This window comes from Stegastes partitus, unplaced genomic scaffold (assembly GCF_000690725.1).
Source record: "Stegastes partitus isolate 25-593 unplaced genomic scaffold, Stegastes_partitus-1.0.2 Scaffold213, whole genome shotgun sequence".
Classification (NCBI taxonomy): Eukaryota; Metazoa; Chordata; class Actinopteri; family Pomacentridae; genus Stegastes; species Stegastes partitus.
This window is the reverse complement of record NW_007577944.1, coordinates 143,080-167,220: the sequence shown is the minus strand read 5'-3', so window position 1 is coordinate 167,220 and position 24,141 is coordinate 143,080. Positions and strand designations below refer to the sequence as shown.

The 24,141-nt window shown below is 45.3% G+C and overlaps 1 protein-coding gene across 1 annotated transcript; it reads left to right on the top strand.

Annotated features, from left to right (window-relative positions):
* Positions 1-5,835: 5,835 nt before the first annotated feature.
* rnf103 (ring finger protein 103) lies at positions 5,836-23,457 on the top strand. Its single transcript, XM_008280901.1, has 7 exons — positions 5,836-6,389; positions 10,913-11,061; positions 15,075-15,190; positions 17,719-18,141; positions 18,230-18,362; positions 18,913-18,999; positions 20,140-23,457. The coding sequence occupies exons 1-7, from the start codon at positions 6,164-6,166 to the stop codon at positions 21,085-21,087; spliced, it is 2,082 nt and encodes a 693-aa protein (XP_008279123.1). The 5' UTR covers positions 5,836-6,163; the 3' UTR covers positions 21,088-23,457.
* The last annotated feature ends 684 nt before the right edge of the window (positions 23,458-24,141 follow it).

Sequence of the window (24,141 nt, the reverse complement as noted above, 5' to 3'; positions counted from 1 at the left end):
CCTTTTCTGAGCACCAGACTTCTGCTGAGCGGACATTTTGGTGCTGAAGTGCAAAATCCGAACTTCCACTAAAAGGACATCAAATGTTGATCAGGGGCCAAACCATTTTATGTTGGAGGTGGGGGTGGAGGGCAACTCCAAAGATATTAAGGACAGTTCTGACGAAAACAAATTGAAACTTCTAACTTAAATATTGCACTGTTTCTTTCCATTAATAGCCCTTCTTTGGGGAAAAAAAAATCCATAATTCAATGAGGGTCCAGTTCTGGGCCCCCCCGCCACTCTGGGCCCGGGACAACAGACCCGTTTGCCCCCCCCTATCAGCGGGCGTGTATATTGTGTTTACTCAAGTACTTATGTTTTTGCATTTTTTTATTTTTTTATTTTTGTACTGAAAGGACTGCACCTTACATTTCGTTGTACTTGTTACAATGACAATAAAACAAATCTGAATCTGAAAGTTTGTTAATACCAATGCCATTATTGATTCCCCTTATTGATCTGATTCTTTGTCAATTATGTCATCGATTTATGGTCAGTAGGCTATTCTATGTGGGGAAACTTAGCTGTTCTATTATTGTCACTGTTAATCTTTTGGCTTGCTATATACTTGCTATTTTCTTCCATTTTGTCTCATCAGTGAGAAACAGAGCTCTGGAGTCTGAGGACTTGTGTACTACTTTACTGACCACAAAACAATAAAAGCTGTTGCTGGCTGTTTCATGTCTGGTTTTTTTCTAAAATAAAACTTTTAAACTTTTGCGTTTTAAGATACACATTTTGAAGATGGGTGTATGGTCATTTATTTTACTAGTTTTGATAATTGTATACTTAATTCAAAAATATTGTAGCCTACTTGGTTCTAAATAAATACATTTTATTTTTGTCAAAGGACCAGCGATCTTTTGTGTTAACCCATAAGAAATCATCACCTTTGAGTGATATTTAATATTTAAGTAACGTGGTGTAGTATGTCCAAATCACAACTGAGCCCGGCAATTTAGCGACGTTCACTGTCTGGGTAAAATACAATTTAACAAAACAAACGGGAATTTTTCGCGCTCTCGTTCGTCTAGTTTCCATTTCCTTTCATGCAATGCATGACGGTCCATATTGCTCAGATAGTGACCATCAGCTGTACACTACTTTTCATGGTGCATTGTGGGATATTTTGAGTGCACTATATAGGGTGTAACATTTGTAACTTAACATTCGGACACCCCTACAAAATGGCGTACACCCTATATAGTGCACTATATAGGGCATAGGGAGTGATTTCGAACACAGCCCAGGGTTTTGCTACTTCCTGGTTGACATCTTGGATTTTTGGAGCCAGTGACGCAAAAGTCTTTGGAGGGGGGTGGAACCATAGGAGCAGCGATTGGTCAGACGGATTGAGAGGCAGGCCCTCTCTGCCCGCCCACATTTACCGCCTTCTGCTGGCTTCGTCTGTATCGTCGCTGCCGACTGTCAATCAAGCCAGCCACGCCCCTTGCCCCGCAAATTTTAAAAAATTCAGTATTGATTTATTTTCAGATTGGCCATCTGATCTCTGGATTTGACTATGAAAACTAATAAGAAAAAAATCCTGAGCTGTAGGAATGCGGTATATCGTGATCTGTGATCACATCTTTTTCAATTCAAGTCTATGGGAGCCAGGGCTTTTTGGAGTCAGCAGCTGGCAGACGTAGGTTTTTGACACTTCCGGGTTGGCTTCATTTTTCAGGGCCGGTTGCTACGTCCATCTTTTACACAGTCTATGGTTAAAGCTCAAAGTAAATTTCACATAGAAGCAAGTGGATAAACGTGGTTTTAAGAAGTGATTTAAGAGAAACTACTGAGTCCACAAGCCTCATCTCCTCAGGCAGCTCATTCTGAAGTTGAGGGGCCTGGTGGAGAAAGCTCGGTCCCCCTTAGATTTAAGCCTCAAGTTCAGAACAACCAGAAGAGAACCACCTGAGGCTCATCAGAGGTCAACAGATCAGAAATGGGATTTGGGGGGAGACCCTGGCACACTTTAAAAGCGAACAGTAAAATATTTCAATCAATTCTAAAACGAACAGGGAGCCAGTGTAGGGAAGCTGAGGTGGATGTGATGTCGTCTGTTATAAGAAGCCCAGCTGCTGGACAAGCTGGAGGCGAGAGAGGGACTTATAGGAAGGCTACAAAGGAGGGAGGTACAGTAATCGAGATGGGTGCATGGGTAATTTTTTCCAGATCTGGATGTAAAGCATCAGCTTAATCTTGGAGATTGTTTTTATTTGGAGGAAGCAAGACTGGATAACTTCTTTGATATGGGGAGCGAGTCAAATAAAACACCTAGGGCCTCATGTACAAAGGCTTGCGTGAATTTCATACTGAAACCGGGCGTACGCTTCAATCCAGAAAACTGCTTACACACAAAAAAATCCAGGCAGGAGAAGACTGTGAGACGCAGTCGCAGCCTCGTATCAAAGACCCGTGGGATTCCTCCAGCCTCCCAAGCATCAGCCGATCCTCCGGTCCGCCGCAACAGCCAGCTGCTGATACCGGTCCGGGGCACACATGCTTTATGCGTGTCAGAGGGATTAATATTAGGACAATTAAATGATTTACTCAACAAGAAGCCACCCATCCCGAACCATGCCAGCTTGTAGCCTGTTCCCAACAACGCTGTTGGTCAGAATGAATGAATCCTGGGTTGATCCAGGCCACTTGGCAACAATGGTACTTAAATGTATTTGCTCATCACAGATGATCTGTACATTGATTGAATAAAAATGCTTCCTGTTTACATAAACAAATTCATCTTGTTTTAGCAATGTGTGTGCAGTCGATAGCGCTGGATACATCAGGAAAACCAGCCTTCACTGTAAATTGCACTTTTATGTCGTCCTGTTCAACTGCAGTGTATGGGAATTTGATATATCTGGCTGACTTTTGGATCCTGGCTGTGCTACGCTCTAATAATGGCCGCAGCTTCGCGCACACTTCTAAACTTATTGCCCTCGATAACGTAAAGCGGCTGATGAGCCAGTCATCATCCTGAGGTCTCTGGAAACCCGTTCTCTTGGCACTGCTCCATTCCATATCCTCCAACAGTGCCAAAGCTGCCATTGTTGTTAACGGTATCTTCTGCACTGTTTTACGCACACTTTAATATCCACTCATCTGATTGCAAACACCTGGGTGTGTTTAGTGTTCATCTGTGTATCTCTGATGTGCACATCACTTTGAGGAATTACCTTTTTTTACATAGCTATTTACATTTTTACATTCCCAGCATCGCCTCTAAGTGTCGCCAACGGCTCAAAAGCAGTAGGAACACGCGTATGCCAGCCAAGAAGTTGGCGTGGAGGACCGCACATTTCCATGTTCATTTCACTCTTGATACATCTGAACGTGAGCGTGGAAAAGTGCGTACGCCAAGTTTTCGTACGTGCACACCCTTTGTACATGAGGCCCCAGGATTTCTGGCAACGGACTTTAGTGGATAATGGACCAAGGTTATTGGCAGTGAGACGGCTGTGTGGGTATGAAGGGTTAAAAAGTGGGACTTGAGTTTTGGATTTGTTTAACTGACGAAGGTTTTGAGCTGTCCAATGGTTAAAGTTATTGAGACAGAACAGCAGCTAGGCCTCCTGGATCAGCAGGTCTCAGCGGGAGGTATATCTGTATGTCATCTGCATTATAATGAAAGGACACAGTGTGATGTTGGATTAAAAAACCAAGAGGGAGGAAATAAATAGAAAATTACTACTTATCCCTGTTTACCCTGCACTCTTTTTCATAATTGAAAATAACAAATAAAAAATGGGAGGAAGTCCTGATGTCATGAATAGAATATGAGAGCAAAGGCCCAGGTCCCAGGATGGGCGCAGGTCAAACATGTGCTTCAGATTGGAACTCGCTGGACGGAGGATAAGAGGTTTCTGAGAGCCACGTGGGAGCATCTGCAGACCCTGGGGTTGCACCCTCAGGACCTGGAGCCTGCACTACGAAGCCAGATCAACATACCCAGGATATCTGTCAGAGATCCTGCTTGACTAACCCTAACAACCCACTCAGGATAACCGGTCCTACGACAATGGTCATCAACTGGGTAAGTCAACCCAGGGTTGTCTGATCTGAGTATGAGCACGTGCACATAAAATGGGCGGAGTTATCAGCATCTGACCAATCAGGACTATGGACCAGTTTGGCTGCAGAGCGAATCACTTTACTGCCGAGGAGCAGAATATCATCTGTACAAGATATGAAGAATATAAAAACATCATAGGAGCAGAAAGTTGCAGCGACCAAAGCCAGGAAGGAATGCTGGCAGGAAGCTGCTGACTGTGTGAATGCATCAGTTCATTAGTTTATAGTTTAGGCACGTATCAGACAATAAGCACATCTGAGGATTCCTTAAACTAATGTGCTGCCTGATGTACAGGCTTATGGCGTATCTGATAGTTTTACTTCTAGCTGCAACCCTGGAGGTGTAAAAAGGACGTGGGAACAGATGAAGAACAAACAGAAACATGATTCAAAGCGGTGCAGCTTAGTAACGTGTCCTACAAATACAAGCTTTAATGCTAAAGTCAGTTTACTGCTGTGGGCTGATATTGGGATGGAAATAAATATGAAACAGCTTTGACATTGTCTGTAGCCAACAGGAAATAAATGTTCTAAGGAAGACAGGAGCTCATAGAGATCCTGGTCAAGGGGCACTAAGGGGTTCTGCCGGTCCTGAAAAACTCTCACACTCCTCAGTGGTCCCTCACAGTTCAGCTCCGATGTGTAGCGGCTCTTCTATAGATGCTGATGAAGCCATGTTGTTGAGAACTGCTTAGTTTTCTGCTCCTTCTGAAGTTTTACAGGTGAGAACTGGTTTTCAGTGGAGGTGTTTTTACACCCAGTGATCTCAACCTCCAACAGAATCTGCTGCGGAGCAGGTTAGTTGTTCAGCGTACGTTACCATGGTGATGGACCTGGTAAGAAGAGAACCACCATCGTAGGACCAAAAACCCAGGATTTAACCTGAAGCTACCTCGCTAACCCCAAAGCCTGCTTCATAGTACAGGCCCCAGGTCTTCCAGGACCAGGTCTTCCAGAGCCCCAGGTCTTCCAGGACCAGGTCTTCTAGGACCGCAGTGAGCCACAGGAAGTAGCTGCATTTCTCTCCATGATGGACAACAGACTGTCAATCATTTTGTTTTACATTATAAACATTTCTGACGTCTTCATTTGAGCAGCAAAGCTGCTTTTAACCTTCCAGACTAGAAACCAACTAGATGTGACCTGGTCATTAACTGATTATGATGATAATTAACAACAGACAGCATATTAATTAATACTTGATCAGATGATAGAAGCGTGTTAATGATCTCTGTCTGTCTACTATAAGCATCAACAGCCTTCAGTGTGGATGTTCTATACTCACTGTCTTACAGTTTTAATGATGCTAAAAAAGCTGCAGGTGTTTGAACTGGTCCCAGTTAACCCAGAGGTGTTAATGCTGGGTTCCTCTGAGAGCTGCTGGTTCTGTCACAGTTTACTGAGACCCTTTGTGGACCTCAGTCATCAGTTGTTCCTGCTAGTACCGGTCCAAGTGTCGCTGTTGAAAGGTTCAACTTATTTCTGTATGGAACAACCCGCCTGGGTAGCTGGACATGGAGCAGTGCTCTGTGTGGAACACTTCCTGAAGACACCTTTTACATGCTTCAGGGATCCTCCCGTGCTGCAGGGGGCGCCGTCCGCAGCAGCTCGTTCTAAACCTGCGGCTCCTCCGGCTCCGCAGAGTCTGACCTGTCGCTGACCCGGAGGAGGAGGAGGAGGAGGAAGGAGACAGCCGTGACTCGAGCTCCGTGTGCGCGCATCAGCTGATCCGTTGTCGTGTCGCTGCTGTGAACGCGCCGAGTACCGCGACAGTTGCCAGCACGAGCCTGCTGCGCGTGCGTCGGAGGCCTGTTTGTTGTTGTGGCTGTTAGCAGCGAGGCCCGCGCGCGATGCTAAGCTAAGCGGTGGTCGGGCTGCTGAACGGGAGGGCACCGGACAGCACCGGACAGCACCGGACAACACGCCTTCCAGTCACGGAGCGGTGGCGGACATGCGGAGGCTCATGTGACGCGGCTGTGTGCGCTGGAGGCCCGCCGACCCGACGCTGTTCCCAGCCGTCCCCCGCGGCCTCGTCCGGCTGAAGATGTGGCTCAAGCTGTTCTTCCTGCTGCTCTACTTCGTGGTTCTGTTCATGCTGGCCCGGATCTTCGAGGCGGTGGTCTGGTACGAGACGGGCATGTTCGCCACCCAGCTGGTGGATCCGGTGACCCTGAGCTACAAGAAGCTGAAAACCATCCTGGAGTGTCGAGGGCTGGGCTACTCTGGACTGGCCGAGAAGAAGGACGTGAGCGAGCTGGTCGAGAAGTCAGGTAAAAGTCTGGGCCGGGCTCCGGGCTCCGGGCTCTGGCAGAACCACACACCCCGTCCTGAGGGCCAGGGTCTAGAACCTCTAACCCTGCCATCCTTCATGTCCAGCCTGTGTCCATTCACAGAGACAATAGCAGCATGTATGACCAACCTCCATGTCTCATTTCAGGTCTTTATGGACATGAAATGATTTAATTGACATAATCAGTCAGTGGAGGTTTCATGTTTTCATCCTGGGAACAGCTGCAGCACACAGATGATTATTATTTCTGTGCAAGGTCAGACTTTAACACAGCTCAGACTCCACAGACCAAAGACAGAAAGTTTTCCAGAGACAAATGCAGAAAGCCACCGATGGTCTGAAACCAAACTCACACTGACTCCGGTTGGTGTCCACAGCAGGTTATCCTTTTTGAAGGGTTGTGTTTGTGTGTGGGTGTGTGTGTGTGTGTGTGTGCATACACGAGAAGTTCTCTATCAAAGTCAAGCTCACATTTATTTCTATACAGCATTTCAAATTAAAACAATGCTGTGACCTCCTCTCAGCTCATACAGTCAAGAGCCACAGCTTCCATCCACCTGTGAAGACCACGTATCAGGGCAATCTGGATTCCTAACGACTCTTAGAACCCTCAACTTCTGCATTTTAGTCACTTGGCAGATGCTTTGAGAATAGATCACATTCACACACCACAGAGCTGCCATGCCACGTGCTGCCTGCCATTGGCTGGAGACATACGAGGTGCATCAGAAAAGTTCGAGGACTGGTGTCACCTAAGACACATGTCAAACTACAACCGACAAGTTTCCCCTTCAGACGATCAACCAGCATGTCTACAAAGAGATCCTGCAGTGTTTGCTTCATTCAGAAGAGGCAGAGTTGTGGCAGGACCAGTAGTGGCTGTGAAGGCACGATGCATGGTTGTTTGTAGTGACAAAGACGTGTTTTAGAATCCCATCATAGAAAATAAGGAGCTATAGGAGTCATGGAAGCTCAACACAGTCTTCACAAGTTGACTGTATGTCCACATGAGCGGAGAGCAGGGCTTGTCCCAAACAAGCTGTTATGTAGAGATGAAGTGTAAGCTACACACACACACACACATTTCAGTCCTTCAGATAATAAAACCATGGGGCATCTTGCAGCACCTTAAAGATGCCACTGCTGTGAAAACCAGAAGAGCTCTGGGTTTGTAATCTGCTTTCAGACCATCCTACTATGCAGAGATGTCTAGGTTTTGTGGAGTTCTTGGTGTCCTTCAGGACCTCTCTGTAACTCTGTCTTTGTTGAACTGAGTTCTCATCTCAGTAGGCGGTGGTGTTTTTTCAACAATTTCCCTGAGGTCCTCTACCAAAGGGATTAATAAAGTTCTATCTTTTTACTGTCTGATGCTGCTGTTGTCTCACCATTGGGATGCACATTAAAGTCACATCTGGTCTGTGGCCTAGTGATTCTTATTTTGTGTCAGGTTCATAAATGATCAATTAAATAGTCCCATTTTCTGATCTTGGATGACCAAAATAGAGGAGTGAATGATGAGCAGGTATTACTGTGTGGTCTGGGTGCCCAGTGTTTGTAGGTTGTATTTCACATAGAATTATAAGTGGCTCCAGATCAGTTGGGATGCCTTCAAATGTTGAACTGAAGTTCAAGGTCTCTCCTGAGCAGGTAGATGTGAAAACAAAGTGCACATGCATCGTCCTGCACAGCTCAGACAGAAGGAGAAGAGAGTTTTACAAACAGAGGACAGTTCAGAGTGACCTCAGTTATAAAGGAAGATATCACTGTGTGAACTGCACCAGGAACACCAGGGGCCTCATGTACAAAGGGTGCGTACGCACAAAAACTTGGTATACGCACTTTTCCACGCTCATGTTCAGATGTATCAAGAGTGAAATGAACGTGGAAATGTGCGGTCCTCCACGCCAACTTCTTGGCTGGCATACGCGTGTTCCTACTGCTTTTGAGCCGTTGGCGACACCTAGAGGTGATGCTGGGAATGTAAAAATGTAAATATGTTAAAAAAAAAAAAAAAAGGTCCTTCCTCAAAGTGATGTGCACATCAGAGATACACAGATGAACACTTAACACACCCAGGTGTTTGCAATCAGATGAGTGGATATTAAAGTGTGCGGAAAACAGTGCAGAAGATACCGTTAACAACGATGGCAGCTTTGGTACTGTTGGAGGATATTGGCAATGGAGCAGTGCCAAGAGAACGGGTTTCCAGAGACCTCAGGATGACGACTGGCTCATCAGCCGCTTTACGTTCCGAGGGCAATAAGCTTAGAACCTGTGCACGAAGCTGCGGCCATTATTAGAGCGCAACATGCCCAGGAGCCATGTCCTACCTGTGCCCATACAGGTGCTGACAACACTGGGCTTCCTAGCCACAGGGTAATTTCAGAGGGAGCTGGTCAACTGATGGGGACTGTGCCAGTCGACAGTGAGCCAAGCCATGCCAGATGTGTGGGATGGAGCTATCTGAATGTCAGCCAGATATATCAAATTCTCATACAGTGCAGTTGAACAGGACGACATAAAAGTGCAATTTGCAGTGAAGGTTGGTTTTCCTGATGTAATCGGAGCTATCGACTGCACACACATTGCTAAAAAGGCGCCATCACAGGATGAATTTGTTTATGTAAACAGGAAGCATTTTTATTCAATCAATGTACAGATTAGGGCTGCACGATTATGGCCAAAATGATAATCACGATTATTTTGATAAATATTGAAATCACGATTAATTATCACGACTATTTGTTGATTTTAACCAAAACAAATTCTATTGTTTTACAGACTTATTATAGCTGTTTTCACATCCATATATTGTGCTACATTCCTGCTAATGTGCAAATATGTGCTTAAAAATAGAATAGGTCCTCTTTTTCTCCAAAATTCAGTGCAACTCTATAAAAAAATTTTAAAAAAAGATAAATGAAAGAATAATGAAAAGGCAACAAAACAGGGCACGAGTTTCCATTTCCATTCTGCAAATATATTTTCTGAACTAAGTTATAAACTGGATGTGAATATAACTCCAAAGTAAATCAATCAGTAATCATGGTGTAGTTGTAAAAAAACTGAATGAATCATGTTGTTGATGTCACCAGAGAATCTCAATGCTGATTGGCCATTGCGGCGCGTCAGATCGCAAAAGTTCAGATTTTTCAACTTGCTCTTCAAACACGCATCTAGAATCGCGTCATACACGCGAATAACTCACTCAATTCGTGTCATTTGCGCCGTGGGACGTTTACTCACGTCTAATCGCGTCTTCACATTGACTTTACATGAAAATTATTCACATGTAAATTAAATTATTTACATGTAAATGATTTTACTTGCGTCTGGTGTGAACACAGCATTACACATTTTAAATATCGCTCGATCACGCAAATTTGATCGCAGGAAGCCAATATCGTGATCGTGATTAAAATTCGATTAATTGTGCAGCCCTAGTACAGATCATCTGTGATGAGCAAATACATTTAAGTAACATTGTTGCCAAGTGGCCTGGATCAACCCAGGATTCATTCATTCTGACCAACAGCGTTGTTGGGAACAGGCTACAAGCTGGCATGGTTCGGGATGGGTGGCTTCTTGTTGAGTAAATCATTTAATTGTCCTAATATTAATCCCTCTGACACGCGTAAAGCATGTGTGCCCCGGACGGGCATCAGCACCTGGCTGTTGCGGCGGACCGGAGGATTGGCTGACGCTGGGGAGGCTGCGGGAATCCCACGGGTCTTTGATACGAGGCTGGAACTGCGTCTCACAGTCTTCTCCTGCCTCATTGTCTGTTGGAAAATAATAAATTCAGCAATTTGACATGAGACAAAGTCTTCGATTTCCTCTTTGATATCCTGGCATGATTACGCATGAACCTGTATCTTGTTTGGCTGTGAGCAGATTATTGTATGACCCATATAATGAACAATTAGTGAGTTACACAATAAATATTTACCTTAGGGGTGATCCGAGTGACCTACCTGTGCTCCCACCACCCCTGTGACAGCAGTGTCACCCACAATAGCGGCGACTCTCTTCTCAGACGGGGTGAGTTCATCCTTGTTACTGTTGTCTGATCATACAGAGAGGGGAATCCCACCTGTCAGCCCTGTTTATATTAATTTGCATATTTAAATTGGGAGCGTGGAGAGGGAGGAGTCTGGTACTCCAACATGTGCGGTCAATTCCACGCTGAGTACAAAGGAAATGTGCTTGGATTCAGGCGTACGCTCACTTTCGTTCATCTGGATTTTTTTGTGCAGACGCAGTTTTCTGGATTGAAGCGTACACCAGGTTTCAGTATGAAATCCACAGAAGTCTTTGTACATGAGGCCCCAGATCTGTACCTGTGCTCTCTGGACTTAATGAGGTCTGCCACTATTCAACACTAAACAGATGGTCAGACAGATAGAGTTTACAGTTGAACAGACTGTATGCTCATAAGTCAAAGTACAGGAGCGACTGCAGGATGGATGGCTCTGCCCACTGACTCTTGTTTTCCTCCCTCAGGAGACCTGACACAAGGGGAGCTGTACTCAGCCATCAAGAAGAAGAAGGAGCAGACGGACGCAGGAGACTCCAGCACCACTCACTTCAGTGGAGAGATGCACTTTTATGAGCTAGTGGAGGACACTAAGGATGGGATCTGGCTGGTTCAGGTAAGAGCACTCAGTCACATCATGTAGGTAGGGGAGCATAAACCTGTCTTCGTGAATACCCTCAGCTTTATGGAAGTGTGACAAGTGGCTGAATTCTGACACCCTGGCAACATACACTGATTCAGCAGGCTGTCAACTCCATCACTCTTCTCTTCTATCATGCTAGAGAGGATAGACTGGTATCTGTCCTTTCTAGCATGACGGATTAATCAGGAATCTGTCACTGCATTATCAACAAATACAAGGTGCGTAAGGAAGTAGTTAACTTGCTCGTAGGCCCTCAGGTCCAGACAGTCAGCGTGAGTGTTGGGCAGGTCAGTTCTCTTGGGCTAGAAACTGTTCTTAAGTCTGTCTGTCCGTCCCTGATCTCATGGACCTGAAGCGTCTATCTGAGGGCAGCGGGTCAACAGATGGTGTCCAGAATGGGATTGGTCCTGAACAATGTTCTACTGAGGCAGCCAGAGATAAACATGTCCTCCAAAGAAGGTCCTGATGATCTTCTGGGTGGTTAATGATCCTCTGGAGGCTCCAGTCCACTGCTGAGCAGCTCCAGAACCACAGTGATCCGATACGCCAGCTCGCCCTGGACAGAGCAGTGGTAGAAGGACAGCAGCTGGTTGTTTTGTTCTGAAGATCCTCAGGGAGTGGAGTCCCTGCTGAGCCTTGGTTACTGCTGCTGTGGTGGTGGTTCTTCATCATCACCCTGGAACCTGACAGCAGGGACCCTGTCCACACAGTTGATGGTTAGTGGATCAAGGTCTGCTCAGTTCCTTCAAAAGTCTTTGACGTGTTCTTGTAGTTCTCTGAACACTGTCAGTCTTTGGACTTCATCTGTCTCCTCCTGAGATATGTCCAATCACAGCGAAACTACTAATGGTGTTGGAGTTACAGATGTGGACCTGTCATACAGTGTGTAGAGGATGGGGCTCAGCCACAGCCTTGTCAGGAGCCGGCGCTAAGAGCATTAGTACAAATCAGTGTCCAGAATAATCAGTACTGAGCTGCTGCAAACATCACTTTAATGGGTTAAAATGACAAAAACTTGAATAATTTCCAAGGTTAAAGTCAACTTTTATTTATGATATCAGTCTTGACTGTGTCTTTAATACATCTGAAGAGAAAGTGACCCAGATGTGCACCATCCATCTATCCATCATCATCTCTACACCTTAATCCTCACTAGGATCATGGGGGGCATAGTCTATCCCAGCTGACTCAGGGTGAAGGCAGGTTCACCTGGACAGGTAATCAGTCTATCACAGGGCTGTGCCCGTACTCCAGATCTCCACCAGCTGTCATGAATTCGCCCCTCTAGTTTTTGCGTCATCTTGCTGACAGACAGATGAACAAACAGCCATTGTTGCAGTGTTACCTCCACCAGGGAGGCTGAACCACGCCCAGGGCTGGTAGTGAAGTCAGTTCCTGCGCAGTACAGTTGAAGACAACATTATTACCCCCCAAGTTTTTTTTCAAAAAGTTTCCAAGTTCTGTTAAACAGGTCAAGGAATTTTTAACACAGCTTTTTCAAACATCCTCGTTTTATTTTGGATGCTTACATGATTTTACTTTGCACACAGAAACTAAATTATTTAACAAAAAAACAAAAAACTACCAGAGTCAAAGTTATTAGCCCATAAGAACTGACCTTTTATTGAGCCAAAGCGCAAACCACTGCTGTGCAATCATGTACTTAAACTTTGTAATGCTCACCGCTGGTAATCAATCAATCAAGTTCAAACTGGGGGTTGTCCTACACTTGACACACAGTATAAAAACGTAGTTAAGGATTTGAATCAAAAGCCCTGACAACACCTAGAGGCGTGTTTTGGCTCATGGTCCTGTTAGAAGCTTCTCCCAGAGAGGGATGGTTTGCAGCACCAATGCTGGTCAGATGTTAGTTGGACTTCTGAGTACATCTCCAACAGTGTCACAGGCTCCTCCTGGATACTTCACAGTGAGACCACAGGAACGTTGAAGTAATGAGACCAAAGTACACTTTCCACTGGTATAATGACCAGATCTTGAGTTTCTGCTCTCACGTTCCTATTGGGCTCCCTCAGTACTGTTTGTTTTTTGCAGCAGTCTCCTCACAACAGCTGATTCTGAGATGCTGCCTGAACTCTAGAAGCAGTGATGTGTGCTCTACTTTGGGCTCTTGTTAGTTGCTGATGACTAATGTTCATGAGCCTGTGCAGCAGAGGGAGCTCCTGGACCTTCTGTTCTGGATTGGTCCATGAGAACCACTTTCACCACAGTGTTCAGTGTGACTGCACTGAAGAAACAGTTCAAAGCTGTTTGTCTCATATCAGGCTCCTTTAGTGTCATATGTTCCCAAAATTAGTTTTTTTTTTCAGTTACTCGGCTCAAAATACTGAAAAATGTTTAATTTCACTGTGGCTGTAAAGCCCTGGATTCAGGTCTGTTGTAAACAGGCTGTTCTGGTGTCTGCTGAGAGCTGCTGCTGACCATTAGCTTCCCTGTGCATAGTGATTGACAACACGGAGCAACGCAGCATGAGACCAGGCCTTTCCCTTTACATGACCATTCTCTGTGGACATCCAGCAGAATTCACATAGCCATTGCGTGTTACCGATGCGTGTGGTGAGCCTGTCAGTTATGTCAGTATTTCAGCTGTGAATAGCTGCAGCTTGGAAACGGCTGCAGAGTTAGGTGTCGGTTAACATGCAGTCCTAATAAATTCATACTCAGACTGTTGCCTGCTAACAGACACAGAAAAATATGTAAATACACAAAACTTTATTGGGGATTTGGTCATATTAAAATACAGACAGCAGGACAGAAGCAGACAGATGTAAACACTAGGCTGCACTTGGATCTGAGGATGGGTACCAAAAGTTTTAATACTAGTGAAACAATCAGCCCTGACGTCCGTTGTTCTGCTCACGGTAGTGTTTACTCCAGCTCATCACCACCAGATGTGTGTCTACGATGCCTTCAGACAAATCTCTGGTGTGGAGCAGCTCTGAACTACCTCAGAACTCAGAACTATGATTACGCCACTAAAACAACAAGTCGCTGTATGGAAGAGCAAAAACACCATCAGTCTGTTGGAACATTCAGCAACAGTTCATCACATATAGACTGAGAAATGTGGTCGGTTCTCCCTGACCAGGTGTAGCATGTTAGCTAGCAGCACGCATGCCGAGCTAGCTAAATTACAAAAACATGGGCTCATCATAAAAAGTAAATGTTGGGGCACCTGGATAGCTCAGCAGGTTGGGCTGGCGACCCATGAACATATAGAGGTTATGGGTTTGAGTCCGGCGCCCGACCATTCACTGCAGGTCCTTCCTCCACTCTCCTCCCCATATTTCCTGTCTCTCTTTCCCCCTTTCACTGAAAAAGTAAATATTGTCTACGTGTTTGTTAAAATGACTGAGTTCATACATTCAGTCAGAAACTTGGGGGCATCACTTTGTGAGCTCAGAGCTGCAGGATGTAGTGGTGTAGTTGTACTCTAGTTTCAGGCTGATTCTAACTCAGCGTTGGTGTTAGTGGGAGAAGAAGTACTTCAACTGGTTTCTTCATTAACTATTATTCACACAGGAACAGTACTGTCAGAAACACGTCCTGCATTACTTTATACACTAAAGAGTGAAAGAGGTTTGATCAACACAATGTGCTGACATTTACTGGAGAGCTTAAGATGAGCAGTATGGTTGGTAGTGCTGTTACCGTCTAACCATACCTAGGGATGGGTAGGTAGGCCACATGAAGACACAGTAGCACACCCAGTCCTCGTTCTTTGGTTTCACATTAGTCTTTCATCGTCTCTGAATGTGTCTCAGCCCTACACAGAGCTCTGACTTGTGGGCTGTCACTCCAAGCTAAGGTAGTGTTAGCCACATTAGCCAGACGGCATGCTAACACTAAGGACACTTTGGTTGTTGTAGTGACATCGCCACAATTAATATGAATAATTCACTGGGATGATTTGTGTCCTTTGACAGATTGTGTGTCGTGATCTTGTCGTGTCCTGTGTCTGCCTGCAGGTCATTGCCCAAGACCGGGAGGCTCTGCTCAGTCAGTCCAACTGGGGGAAGATGGTGCAAAAAGTGTCCCAGTTTGGGATCAGAACTGGAACCTTCAACTGTTCCAACGACTACAGGTTGGAAGACTGCTCCATAAGAGCACAAATTGCTAAAGTAAACCAACAGTTACTAATATACATGCAATGTCTGTCACTTAAATCTCTGAGTTAACGGAGTTTGCGTTGGCAGTTTCATTTTTATTTTACAGTTTTGTAGCAGTCGATGAAAGTGCTTGAGGTATACATCTTTGGTATTTGCCCATTACATTCTGGGATGGTTCTCCACCTAGAAGCAAAAAGGGAACCAATGTTTGTTCAGTCTTGCCAAAGTCCCCACGTACTGGGTAGTCTCAGAGTACATGCTCATAGCCTCCAGCTGTCACACGGTTCCTCCAGTGGAAAGCTGCTACTGAACCTTTACCAGAAAAATCCTATTTTGATCTTTGTTCACAGTGCTTCCTCTCTGGCCAGTGACAGCTCAGCGCCCTGGACATTAGCTCTTCTGTGCACTTTATAGTATATGGCAATAAATATGACATGAGCTACTCTTATATTTGGTAAAATAGGTATTTGTATGAGGCACTGGTATTGTGTGTCATGAGTACTAAGTGTTTTAAGTATGTACATTCCCATGTGTTCCCCAAAGCCTTTCATTCCTGTGCACGTAGTATACCTCTATGTAAACTGTTGTACAGTCTTTGGTATTGAAAAACATCTATTTTATGATGACATTAACATTTAAAGTCAGCATTTTAGTATACCTGTGAGTGTACACATGCAGCTTGGTTAAAGTTCACTACAACACAAAGCTAATGCACTGTTTCATATAATGCAGAAATCAGTAATGTACTTTAACTCTATTTATTGCTGGACTTTTACATTTTAAGTACAATTTCAATTTCAATTTTCAATTTTATTTTATTTGTATAGCGCATATTTACAACAACAAGTCATCTCATAGCGCTTCACAAAGGCAGAAACAGAAACACCCAACAATCCAAAACATCTGGATTCCCTATAAGCTTCAGCAGTCCGCAAGCAGTCCACAACAGTGGGAAGGAACCGAAAACCCCCACAGGGGGAAAAAAACCTCCGACAGAACCAGGCTCAGGGAGGGACGGCCATCTGCCTCGACCGGTTGGGTGGATGTAGGATGAATTATACAATGTAGTTTACAGTTAAACAAGTTATTAGAAGTACACAACGGTATATTTTACATTTACAAGTTAAAAGTAGAGGATGAGTCAGATCTAGTGAAAGCAGTCCACTACACTAGTTAACATGTTCAGTGCACTTTGTCTTACCTTCATCTCCTGTTGTACAGATGTAGAGGCATCTGCACATGTCAGGTAACAACACCACCTGGTGGTGATGCTAGTAATTGCACCTCACATCTGTGGATTTGTCTCTACATGTCAGCTCTGATTCTGATTGGAGCCAAATCCACAAACACAGAAGAGGAAAGTCACAATTCCTATGTTGCCAACAGCCTTGACAGGAAATAGCATCTGCACATGTCCAACCGGTCGAGGCAGATGGCCGTTGCCAACTGCTTGCTCATAGGAAGTCCAGAGGCAACTTTGGATTGTTGGTTTCTCTGTTTAAATCAGAGCAACACATCTTCTTCGCATGGAGTTGATCAGATTGTCTATAGTGGCCTGTAGAATGTTATTCCATTCCTCCTGGAGTGCCACACGGAGAGTCAGTATGGACAGTCTGAGGTGTGACACGCCTGTTGTGCAGACCAATAGTCTCATCAGCTGTGTGAGTCGCTGGTCTTAGCTGATCCCGGCGATCTTGTCCTGGAGTGGTCACACGTGGCCGACGAGGATGAGGTCGATTTGCAGTAGTGCCAGTCTGTTGGAAACGAACTCTTAAACGGCCTATGGTCCGATAATGGACATTGAGCCGTGCAGCTACTGCTCTAGTGGACATCCCTGCATCCAACATGCCAATGGCACGCTCCTGCATAACTTGCGACATCTGACGCATTATGACTTTTGACAAAATTAGACATTTTGGGGTGGCCGTTTATTGTCCCCAGTCCAAGGATTGTCCAGCTGTTGCTCATTTTGTCTGATCACCCTCTGGACATGCCCCACCCATGCACTGAGTAAAAAAACAACTCACTGAGTAATGCTCACTGACAGCAAGTTGGATTAAAAATTATACACAAATCAAAAGAAATATTACTTTTGTACAATAAAATGTCAGCAAATGCTCATTTACAGTTGTTAACGCCACATGGCAACAATATTTGACATGGGGCGTTTATATTTTTGTTCAGTGTATATATGATCCCAGAAACATATACTCTGTCAAAGGAAGTCTCTGGCATACGTTATTGGTGTTGTTTAGACACTCACCTGATGTAAAGGCAGAATGTGTGTGTGGATGCATGTTGGTGTCAACCCTGTCTAGCCTAGACCGTTTAGCTTCCTCTCCCAACCTGGTTTTAGCTTTAAACATAAAGTCATTGTGTAGTTCTCATGAACAATAGGGGACGCTTGATGTGAATATTTCACTGAGGATTTATAATTAAATCAGTAATATTGTTGATATTGTGATGTCATACCGACTTGCTGATGGTGTGTTGTGTCCACCAGGTCGTGCATCAGACGGGGCTGGCAGCGTTCCACTCTCATCATGTCTGTTCCTCAGACTTCAGCGTCAAAGGGCAAAGTCATGCTGAAGGAATACAACGGCCGTCGCATTGAGACTGAATACATTTTCCGTTGGATGACCTCACACGTGGCTCATCGAATCAAAACCCTGCGTCGCTCTGAGCAGCTGATGGAGGAGTGGCGCTCTGATCCAGCTCACCCAGTCAAGATGTTCCTGTTCGCCCGCCTGCCCCAGCCTCCCACCTTCTTCTCCTCGCTGTCCGTCAAGTTCACCGGCAGGATCGAGTTTATCTTTGTGGATGTGCGTCACTGGGACAACCACAGCAGCCTATCAGAGATTGGCGTGATGCAGAGTCCTGCCTACATTCTCAAGATGCCTGAGGGCATCTATCGCTATGGCGACAGGTGATGATTCAACACTGAGATGGTCCTTATTCTGTTTCTGTCCCTTTTACTTGAGCTAATTGTTTTCTCTTCTGTCCTCTCCTTGTAGTACCGGGGAGTTCCTGTCCTTGGCTGCCATGGACACGTTCCTGCGCTCCGTGCAGCCAGAGGTCAACGACCTGTTTGTCCTCAGCCTGGTCCTCATCAACCTGCTGGCCTGGATGGACCTCTTCATCACACAGGTCACTGCTCCGTCACATTACACACATGAACAAAACTCGATGTGGTGCATTTTTAGAGTTGATATACTGTTGAAGCTCAGCTCTCTGTTGACCAGTTGATATTAATAAGTCCTGTATATACAGAGACCATTCTGCATTATGAATATCTTTACTCTGAATACTTTGAGTACATTGTGATGAAAACATTGTGATCTCACTTACAGGAAGGACTTTGTGTAACATAATCTTAATACTCTCAGCGTTAAACACTTTATGCACAATGGTAGAGAGAATATTCGGGCTGGTCCGAACAGCAGTTTCTGATATTCAGATGTTCAGTCCCATTTAATGGTGAATATCTGAATATTGGTCGGACCGACGGGGTTGAGGTGGGTGGGGCGCACAGGCAGTACTTTGCTACTGATGCCAGTTTATGGTAGTGGTCACAGCTCTGGTTCCACCATCGGGGGGATTTGAGACGTTGGAGTCCAGCCCTAGAGAACATCCAGAGCTAGTTGTTCCTGTAGTTACTGCTTGGTTTATTTTAACATGTCTTCACTCTGGTGGACAGGGGGCAACAGTGAAACGCTTCGTGGTTCTGATCCGAACCCTTGGAACCTACAACTCTGTGCTGCTGGTGTCCTGGCTTCCTGTTCTGGTAGGAAATCATCTACAACACTTGTACATTCTTCTTGTAATAATAATAATAATAATAATAATAATAATAATAATAATAGTACATTTATTTTGTGTAGCGCTTTTCACGATACTCAAAGTTGCTTAACAGGGAATAAGATAAAAACAAGAACAAAACAGGTTAAATACAAAACAGATTTAAAAACAAGGTTCTTCTTCTTCTTGTGTTGAACAAAGTTATTTTTAAAAACTGAATTTCCACAGTTCTTAAGGATTAACACCTGGACCTCTTCCTCCGACACTAGACGTGTCCTCAGACAGTATGGGGGAGGCAGGCAGCACTTCAGGAATCCTGAATGTTTTCTGTTCCATTTCTGTTCTATTCAAAACCTATTGGAGAATTCATTGACACCACAGATTGAATGACACATGTTGTGCACCTCCCCTCATTAAGCCCATCGTCTGAAACGCTGAGCTCATGTTGTTGCCTGATTGCAGCACAGTGTCACTGTGCACATGCAGAGTGCAGGTATAGCCTGGGGGGGGAAACACTTTTCATACATATTTTGGGTCAAAGTGAACTAATTTTTTCAGGGTTGAGATTCTGTAAATACAGTTTCCTGTTCACTTATGTTCTTGTTTAAACTGCAGCTCTGACTCTAGCTTGTTATCTAACCAGGGCCTAGTCTGGTTAGTCTGAGATACCTGCTCAGAGACGTTATCATGATGGCCTCCAAGTGGCAAGAAAAAAACCAACTGTGTGGTAGTTTGTTAATGCATACATGTACTGTGTGTAGCGGTAAAACATAAGGTCAGCTTTAAGTAAAAATGAATAAGTTATTGTGAAAACCTATCCTCATTATAGCGATGATCCCTTAATCTACTGTACATGTTGCTCTGCTCACACTGGGGTGGCTGCCTTCAATGAGCTTTCTGTTCTATTAGTCCCTGTGCAATGCCATTACAGTATGTCAGAGCCTGAAAGCATCATAAAGCACATTATTGACAAAGAATATGACCTGACAAGACTTGTGACATTCAACATCTCTTATCTAGTTCTAAACTAACGTCACCAGACCTAAGTGAGCCGTACTGATGTGACCCAGTATGGAGCTCCATTAGGAGTACCTCATCACTAACCACTGATGATCCCTTCCTCCAGGCTCTCCTTCAGCTGCCCTACCTGGACACCCTGTATGGCTACAGCCTGAAGCTGCTCCGCTACGCTGACACCACCACGCTGGCCAGCCTGGTGAGAGCTGACTGGACCTTCTACTCATCCCACCCAGCTCTCTTCCTGTCCACCTACCTGGCTCACGGCTTGCTGGTGGACTACTTTGAGAAGAAGCGCCGCTGTGGTGCCAGGAGCCAGGAAGACAGCACCACCAACCTGGAGTGGCTAGCCAGTCTGTGGGACTGGTACACCTCCTATCTGCTCCACCCCATTGCTTCACTGCAGCAATTTCCGTCTGATCACTCAGACTGGGACGACGATCCCAACTTCTTATTTGAGCGTTTGGCATTCCCTGATCTCTGGCTTCGCCCATTAGTAAACATGGATTACATTAAGACTCTGCCAACCTGGAGGCTCAGAGCTGTCGGTCTGTCTACTGGGGACGAGTTGCGTGGGAACCTGGACGAGCAGAGAGACTGTTCACATTCAGACCCAGAGAGCAGGGCAGACCAGGACAGCAGCTCACAGCTCTGTGTGTGCAGGAACAGGAAGCCCAGCAGCAGGCAGCATGCATGCACTGCTGCTGCGTCGTCACTCTGCTGCTGCCATAGCAACCGGAGCTCGCCATCAGCTGACCAGGCGCTGGAGGATGGCTGCCTTCCGCCGAGGTGTGTCTCTACCTGTCAGCAGTGTGACTGGGCAGGCTGGCCTGGTGACATGCTGCAGTGCTCGGAGTGTGTGGTGTGTCTGGAGAACTTTGTGGGTGAGGAGCTGCTGATGGGCCTGCCCTGTGGCCACGCCTTCCACCAGCAGTGCATCGTGGTGTGGCTGGCAGCAGGCAGACACTGCTGCCCTGTGTGTCGATGGCCCAGCTACAAGAACAAACAACAGAGAGCCGCACCAAGCAGCGCCACAGAAAACACACTGCAGGAGTGACCACAGGAAGGTACCGTCTGGTCTCACTGGGCATTGTAGACTATATCCTACTATCACGACTTACTGGGAGGGAAGCTAGGACTGGGGAGGGAGTGGAAACATTCAGTGTACAGTACATGTCATAGGGGCTCCTGTTACGAGCCATTAGTCAGCTTGTTTCCATTCCTGTTGAAGGCAACGTGCTGACCACCATGCCAGATGGACGAATCAGAGCCCAGCTGCACAGGTGTAGTCACAGTCCACTGTGTAGTCCAATACAAACATCCATCTGGTTTGGCCTTATGCATCCTGTAGAGTGCTGCTGTTAGAGGTTGTTCACCCCACAAACCATCAAACCACAAGTGATAAATTAAGCTAAACGTGTCTGACGTCTGCTCCATCCTGCATCCTGACCAAACACAAAAAGTCCTTCCTTTATGTGTTTGTAATTAGCATTGAGCCAAGAATGATGGGGAACTGAAAGCCCTTGTTTCTGGATTCCTGTCACTACTCATCATAGGAAGCGTCTATTAGTCAGCACAGAGATAAAATACCACCGGCAGGCTCTGTCCTGTGATCCGCAATGTGGTTCTGAAAGTACTGACATGACCCCCATTGACAACCAGAAGCTTCCATTTGACTTGATGTAGGTATCCATCTCCGTTATACATATATATATAGATAGATTTTGTGTATATTTGCTGCTCTCCATGCTGGTCTGTCATGTGCTGGTGAAACAGGAGTCCTGATGATCATGTCAGCTTGTGTAACTGAGCCCAGATCAGACAACAGCACATCTGCTTTACTTTCTGGTGCTCAGGTCTACATGGACTCATCAGATACTGAACCAAACCTAAAGTCTCCCTCAGACCACTACTCCTGACCTGCCTGGAACACCTCGATCTAAATCCAGGCCTTGTTTCCATGACTTATCTCCTTCACGGTGTGACACATGTGCATAACAACTGCCCAGCAGCTAGTCTGGTCTGTCCCCAGAGTGAGCGGCTGCCTCGCCTTTCTCAGGCTCCGTCCCTGTTCTCAGAGGTCTGGGGTACGGTACCAGGGTTATGGGTCACTTCATCAGGCTAGCTGACCCATCAGCAGACTCCTAAAGAGACAGGAGCTAGACAGGGTGAGAAGAAGAAGGTGTTTTAGGAACATGAAAGCATGTGAACAGATTCAAGTAGAGCCCAGAAACACAGTCATGAGCCTCTAAATGTGCAGAGTGTCAGGACTGAAGCCACGAGAAACAGAAGGCGGCTAAAGCTGCTCTACAAGTGGATGAGATGACTGCATGAGGTGATTCATCCAGAGGACATAATCCAGTTCTTTTAGCTCATCATTCTTCAGTAAAACTGTGCTTTCATCAGTTTCATCACTCTGTCCACTACTCACATGGAGGCGCTCACTAGCTGCTGAACTTCATGCAGCATTTAGCAACGTATGAGCTGGATATCTACCCAAGAGTGGAGATGATCCCAATGCTCCAGAGGATTATGTTGGATATTGTTTCTTTCGTCTGTCAGCACCACTCTGTTTCCTGTTTAAAGAGTGTGTACCAACACTAGATTCCTACTGGGGCTGAATGACAGCTGTGTTGTCCACCTTTAACACTACTGTTGCATTATTTAATCAGTGATGTGTCCTGACTGAGCTTCAACCAGATACCACGGGCTCACTGCAGGTCATGTCGCTGCTATGCCAGACCCTTGCCTTTACCAAGAATGGACATGACTGAATGAATCTAGCAAAGTGCCTATTGTGTGTGAGCTGAGATGGTCCCAAGTCTTTCTTTCATAAACACCTGAGTTTGAGCTGAATTAACCCTCTCCAGTCATAGAGGCTCTGCTCTTTATGCATGCTTTTATTTTCCTCCATGTACGAGTATCTCTGTGGACTGCCAGGAGGTGGTAGCCAGGCTCTGCTTCGCATCTGTCTGCTGCTGACATTTACACCCAACCATGTCTTTCTCAGTGTGTCAGCATAAACCAGGAATAACAGGACATTTAAAGTGGAGAGCTTGTAGCTGGACCAGTTTGGGATGAGATTCTGTTAGACCTGTAGCTGCTGTACAGTGTCAGCAGTTTGGGTGGTCCTGCTGTTCCAGCACTCTGGCAAGCTGAAGATACGTGTCTTCTGCACTGGGTCGCCTGAAGTTTAGGCTTAATTTTAAAAGTCACACATGCTTTGATAAGTGTGTCATTATATCTAAAACCCTTCCTGTAGAGCTGCTCTATGTGGCATCGATCCTGATCTGATCTTTAAGGGTGCTTAACCAAATATCTTTCAGCTCATTCCTGTCATGTTTCTGTGTGCTAACAGCAAGAAGAAAATCAATATATATGTAGAGTGATAACATTTGGTCAAACAATAAAGCGTTTCAGATCTCTGTTTGGAGTCGTGTTCATTTTAAGATGCATGATGGTTTTAATGGACAAACTGTGTGTGATGTAAAACACTCAGGTTGGTTTCATGTGTTCAATCGATGACAGGAACAATAGAGACAAACAGAATGGGTTTTTATAAACAAGTGGAATAGAGCCAATCAAATCCAGCCTGTTTACGATGAGTGCTTCCAACCTTAACCCTCGCTCTAGCAGTCTAGGGCCAAACCTACACGCTCCTTTCTCATCAGTTGGTCTGATGATAGCTGGTTAGTAAATATCACTAATTCATTAATTATTCCAGAATAATTTGTCTCAATATTTTAATATTTGATTCAGTCCCTGATTCCCTCATCTGCACTTTCTTAGTCATATTGAAGAAGAAAAACGACAAACTTTACTGGTCAGTCTGAGAAGGCCTTCAACTCTGTGAGCTGGAGGTTTGCACAGAAAGCTCATGAATGGAATTAGTACATGATATAATAACCCAATTGCCTGGACCAAGATAAATGGAAATCTACCGGATGCTATTAAACCAGAGAGGCCACGAAGCCGGGCTGTGGAACATCACTGTTGCTTTTTGCACTTTACTTTGAACCTCTTGCCCAGTGGATCAGACAGACTAAGGAGGTTAGAGGTGTCCCCATAGATGGAGAACACCTTGTACCTCTCTGCTCAGATTAGGTCATGA